General features: G+C 36.6%; 1 protein-coding gene across 2 annotated transcripts; it reads right to left on the reverse strand.

Annotated features, from left to right (window-relative positions):
* Positions 1 to 230: 230 nt before the first annotated feature.
* Positions 231 to 3,775, reverse strand: LOC125235442. 2 transcript variants are annotated; one of them, XR_007178086.1, is made up of 4 exons: positions 2,977 to 3,774; positions 1,941 to 2,034; positions 1,395 to 1,476; positions 231 to 992 (listed from the first exon to the last, which is right to left on the reverse strand). XR_007178086.1 is itself a non-coding variant. In XM_048142009.1 (3 exons), exons 1-3 carry the CDS (start codon positions 3,196 to 3,198, stop codon positions 1,460 to 1,462), a joined length of 333 nt encoding a protein of 110 aa, XP_047997966.1. In that variant the 5' UTR covers positions 3,199 to 3,775; the 3' UTR covers positions 231 to 1,459. The 2 variants fall into 2 exon arrangements, 1 of the variants encoding a protein (XP_047997966.1); XM_048142009.1 differs by having other exon boundaries at positions 231 to 1,476; positions 2,977 to 3,775.
* Between the last annotated feature and the right edge of the window lie 2,418 nt (positions 3,776 to 6,193).

The following is a 6,193-nucleotide window of genomic DNA, read 5'->3' on the forward strand; positions in this document are numbered from 1 at the left end:
GACTCTTAAGTAGAGACAGCCTCCGAAGGCTTTTATGGATGCATCGGCATATCCTATTAACTCTACATGAGATACTAAGTTAAATTTTACACATCTATCTATTTTAATTTGACCCATTTGTTTTAAATTGTTCAGAAACTTAGACCAGTGCTGAAACAGTTCGTTTGGGATTGTAGAGTCCCAATCTTTAGGCAAAGAGCTATGGAGTTCTTGCATGAATAATTTGGCCACCACAATTACTGGGCCTATTAAACCAAGTGGGTCAAACATTTTCCCTATAAAACTGAGAATTTTTCTTTTTGTGTTGAGCATTGTTGCTTCATCAATTGCAGGGCAAGAGAAAGTCAATTTATCAGAATTAATTTGGAGTGTGAGACCTAGAGTCTTCACAGTGTCATTTTGACCGATCTCCACACTGTCAATTTGTCTGTGCTCAACTGGTATATCAGCTATTAATGAAGAATCGTTCGAGCACCATTTATGTAATGAGAAACTACCTAATTTTAGAAGCTCTACAATTTGATTTTTCAGCTCCTGAAGCGTCTCTACATCATCAGCACCAGTCAGCACATCATCAACAAATGTATTTTTATAAATTGCCTGTGCGGCCAAAGGGAACTGATCCTTATGCATATTTGCTAGTTCATTGAGAACTCTTGTAGCTAAAAATGTGCTTGATTTCAAGCCGTATGTAACAGTCTGGAGCTGCAAGCAGTTGATAGGGTCTTTAGGCGAATCGCGCCATAAAATGTTTTGAAGTCCGCGTTGATGTTCATTTATAAAAACATTGCGAAACATTTTTTGAATGTCACATGTTAAAATATATGGATAAGTCCTGAACAAAATAAGAATATCAAAAAGCTCACTCTGTACAACAGGCCCATTCAGCATGACTTGATTCAACGATGTCCCATTTCTAGATCTCATTGACCCGTCAAAGACCACACGATGGTGTGAGGTGCGACTCGAGGGATTAAACACGCAGTGGTGTCCTAGAAAAAACACAGGACCATTTAAGTCATAACTTTCAATATCAACTGTCCTTGCATGTCCTAATTCCAGATATAGGTCAATAAATTTTTTATATTGTTCAAACAGCAAAGGATCTTTTTGTAACCTTTTTTCTAACATTATGAATCTATTATAGGCAACCGAAAATGAGTCACCCAAGTTTAAGTTTTCCATCGGGAAAGCTAAAGGCATATCAACATAAAATCTATCGTCTTTTACTGATACAGAATCCTGAAATATTTTTTCAGCCTTCCCAAATTCATCATTTGTGGATTTTTCCACTTCAGGAAGTTTTTCAGAGAGCCAAAATTGCTCCATTACATTTATCAACTTTTCACCATCAGATATATTAACTAAATTTGTTACAATGTTACATGTATTACCTTTTTCAGGAATACTTCCTCCAACAATATATCCTAATATGGTATTCTGGAATACGGGTCCATTTTCAGTTTTTATGCAACCCTGCAACAATATTTTAAAATAGATATTTGCTGCGAGTAAGATAGGAATGTCATTCCTGATGTAAAATGTGTCATCGGCTAAAGTTATATTTTTTGGAATGTGATAGCTAGATAGATCTAGTGATCTTTGTGGCAGTTCAGAAGTAATTTCATCACTAATGTGGCATTTTAAAATTATTTTTACATTATTTTTACAAGAGTGAAGAGTCAGAATTACATACTCATTCACCTTACATACTTGTTTTCGGAAACCAATAATATTGTTTGGTTCAATTATGGGCTTTAAGCCAAGTCTACTTACTAAATCTGATCTTATAAAACTGCCTTGAGATGCAGTGTCAAGTAATGCCTTGCATACTACCTTTTCATTGTTTTGACTTAATAATGTGACCTTTATGGTAGGCAACAAAACACCACTATCGGACACACAATTTAAAACAGTGTTTACTGCAATTTCAAACTCACCAGCATCTGGTGATGGTGGGTGCGCACTGACATCAACAATTGTGGGCTTGTCCACACTTACATTGCGCTCCTGGTGCAGCAATGTGTTGTGGCCCTGTTTACATATTTTACATTTAAATGTAAATTTACATTTCCCTTCATGATTGTTAAGACACACATCACACATGTGTTTCTCTTTTACATAAGATTGCCTCTGAGCAACAGGTAGCATTTTGAATATGTGACAGTTATATATCTGATGGTCTTTATTTTCACAATACCTACAGGGCGGCAGCGATTTCGATGCCACATTTGTTACCTTAGGTATTGATTTATGAACACCTTCATAGCAAGTGCTTTTAATATTGAAATGTTTGTTAGTACCTTCATAGCAGGTACTATGTTTATTTTGTTGACTATCTTCAAGCGCTATAGCACGCTTCTCCAAATACTCAATGAAACTAGCCATAGTAGGCATGGTGTCTAAATCTCGGTCTAATTGATAAGCCCGATTTGTAAATTGATCCAATTTGCGTGTCAAGATTGAAATTAAAAGCATGTCCCATTTATCAACGGGTTCTTCTAAATTTTTTAGAGCATGGATTTGTTGATTTATTTGGGAAACAAATGTTCGTATGGAGATCGCTGTGCCCTTTTGCATTGTAGGAATATCCAACAATATACTTATATGATTTGCTATTAATCTAGCTTTGTTATCAAATCTCCTTTTTAACAAGTGTATTGCTTCTTTATAAGATTCATTTACTAAAGGCAGATTTACTATTACTGCCAATGCATCTTCTTGCAAGTACTTTCTCAAATAGAAAAGTTTCTGCACATCACTCAATGAGTTATTGTTATCAATTACAGCAGAAAACAAGTCAAAAAAGGGTTTAAACTTGGTGAAGTCTTTGCCATCATAGAATGGTATTTCAATTGTTGGTAACTTGCAAGTAGAAGCATTGTGGCACTCTGAAGTTACTTTGGTATTCAACATTTTAAGAGAACTATTAATTTTGGCTAATATTGAATAATATTTATCTTCAATATCTCCCACCTGTTCGCTGTCTCCTTCATCGATGCCTAGTATGTCCATCTGGACCTTCTCATAATCTTTGAGTGTTGAAATTAACTTTTCCTTGCGCGCCTCAAGAATGTCGGCGCTCGCGGCAGCTAAACTTACGGGGTCTTGTACAAAATTCTCAATTCTAGTGATTGTTCCCTTACACTGAGACCTCTTTACTCGTAGTTTTTTTAAAGTTTCCGTTTCGGTAGACATTTTTCACTGATAATTAATGCACAAACACTTGAAAAACAACGCACGAGACACTAATAAACTTTGTTTTGGTCTGGAACGTCAATGTCAATGTGACAGATGACACCAATGACAGATGACAAGTAACCGCTCCGAAGTTCCGCAAGATGGCTGCGGATCGCACAAACTTCACTTTGTATAGAAAAATGGAGAATGCCGGTGGTCGAAAAGTTCGACTTATACCGAGTTACTTGCGGTTTTTGATGATGATTTGCTCTCCCATCCGTGTGCGATTTTCGTTCTATTATAGATAGAACGAAGTTACAGGCCAGCAGCGCCAGCCCAGGCACAACCACGACGAATTTACCAGCCGTTATAGACGGCCGGCTAGCACGCAGACGTACTTGCCGCGAACTCACTTTTGCTGAAATATCGAAACACTGGTCGACTTTTTCACTTTTTCGAAGGACCACTTGCGCATGGAGAAAACAAATGCGCTTTTTGAATTTAAATTACGTTTTATTAACTTTTTAAACAATTAAAGTTACATTAAGTGGTCGCGTACAATGTCGTCGGGTTGGATCGCGGAAGAAGCGAGAGAGTTGCCAGATGCAAACATAAGGCAACTACAAATTATGTTGCTACAACTAAAAATACTTAAGCTAAGCTTACACTTTATATGTTTTGTATTAAACAGAATGTAATGGATTATATTACCATTTGTAGGAACTCGTACGTAATGTAGTGATGAATATATTGTTACCTATATTGTTTTCTAGTCCTATTTGTCCGATATTATACAGTATATATGCAATTATAGCAAACAAAATAATATGAATATGAATATGAATTCGAAATTAATCTATATATGTAATTATAAAATAAACATGTGTTTTGTATTAGATATTGACGTAAAATTTTAACAAATAACGAGAAAATTGAATTCTCGTGTTGTGAAATACTCGGTATGATTAATAATAATCGTTTTACTTGACATCGACGTAATTTTATTAATTAATAATTGTATTAATCAAATTCGTTATTCCCGTATTAAGTACCTACTTATACGGTATGATATCGGAAATAATCCGAATACAATCGATGCTGACTCTATCTACGATACATTCACTTAAAAATAATAAGCAACTAAAGTACCTCAAGTATACCTCAATAAAAATAATAATATAAAAAAAATTGGAGGACACCTTACACAGATCAACCTAGCCCCAAACTAAGCAAAGCTTGTACTATGGGTGCTAGGCGACACTTATATGTATAGACAAATGTACACTTATATACATAGAAAACGTCCATGACTCAAGAACAAATATATTTTCTGTGCTCATCACACAAATAAATGTACCTTACCGGGATTCGAACCTGGGGATCGCTTTTTGAATTTCGAACGCACGAATTCGCCGTTCGAAAGTCTGTGTAAAACGGCGTAATGCTATTTTTCAAAAAGGACGGCTAGTAAAGTTAAAACTAGTAATGACCACTCGTTTTCGAGTCTGTTTGTAATTTAAATCGCTAGTAGTGGAGATATTATTGAACGAATTTCACGAAATCAAATGGTCGAGATTAAAAAATCGGCCCCCTGGGATCGCGGTTTAGAAGGCAGGGTCACTACGCGCTTAGAGATGGGTCGTGGGTAAATACCCAATCTACCCAGGTATTTACCCGGTAAATACCTATCTACCCGGTATTTACCCGTATCTACCCAAATTGACGGGTAGATTCATTTCATGTTGCACATGCTGATTTGTGTTAAAATGGAGATAAATACTAAGTTAGTGGTTGTAATTATTATACACAATTCAAAACGAAACTGTTCAGTCAAATATACAATAAAGATTACAGAAGTTTTAATGTATATTTTTTAAAATAATTAAAAAAATATGTTTATGTGTGCTTTTTAGATTGCATTAAATAGTCGTATTTATACCATAAAGATAAACTTCCTAGTACTGGTTGGAGGGGGTTGTGGTGGGGTTAGGCGTATTTACCCGCGGGTAGGTAAATACCCACCGTCGGGTATTTACCTGGGTAGTTACCCATCTCTACGCGCTAGGCCAGACAGGTCGTCGTAATAATATGATTATTTATTGCAACAAGCGCTCAACCAAAGTTCACACAAAAGGCACTACCTTAACGACAGATTAGAGCAAGCATCCAAAACCCGGGGGTTAGGCGTATTTACCCGCGGGTAGGTAAATACCCACCGTCGGGTATTTACCTGGGTAGTTACCCATCTCTACGCGCTAGGCCAGACAGGTCGTCGTAATAATATGATTATTTATTGCAACAAGCGCTCAACCAAAGTTCACACAAAAGGCACTACCTTAACGACAGATTAGAGCAAGCATCCAAAACCCGGGGGTTAGGCGTATTTACCCGCGGGTAGGTAAATACCCACCGTCGGGTATTTACCTGGGTAGTTACCCATCTCTACGCGCTAGGCCAGACAGGTCGTCGTAATAATATGATTATTTATTGCAACAAGCGCTCAACCAAAGTTCACACAAAAGGCACTACCTTAACGACAGATTAGAGCAAATATCCAAAACCCGAGGGTGATCCGCCATAAAAAAACAACCCCCCCCCCTCGTTGCGCGGCCGTTCACAGCAAATAGCTCGACTGTCTAATTGCCATGACTCTGTAATCATAAATCGTAGGAAAGTAAGGTATTGGGGTTGAAGACACTTGAATAACTCAATGTTGTGTTTATGAATATGAATTTGTAAAGTTGAATAAATATGTTTTATGTTTTATTTAATAGTTACGTCGGAAAAATATGTAATCAAAACTTAAGAAGAGTTCAGAGTCTTCGTATTAACACTAATCAATGTACAACATCCTGATAGAAAGGATACAGAATAAGTTTACCAGGTACTTATGGGTCAAAAAGATTTAGTAAAAACGTCACTTCTGTGGACAATATTATAAAAGTTAACGACTCTGGTACTACATTCGTATCCCGTTTTTCCTATTTGAGTGTCAAGAACTAAAAAAATGTTT

Source organism: Leguminivora glycinivorella, chromosome 17, assembly GCF_023078275.1.
Source record: "Leguminivora glycinivorella isolate SPB_JAAS2020 chromosome 17, LegGlyc_1.1, whole genome shotgun sequence".
Classification (NCBI taxonomy): domain Eukaryota; kingdom Metazoa; phylum Arthropoda; class Insecta; order Lepidoptera; family Tortricidae; genus Leguminivora; species Leguminivora glycinivorella.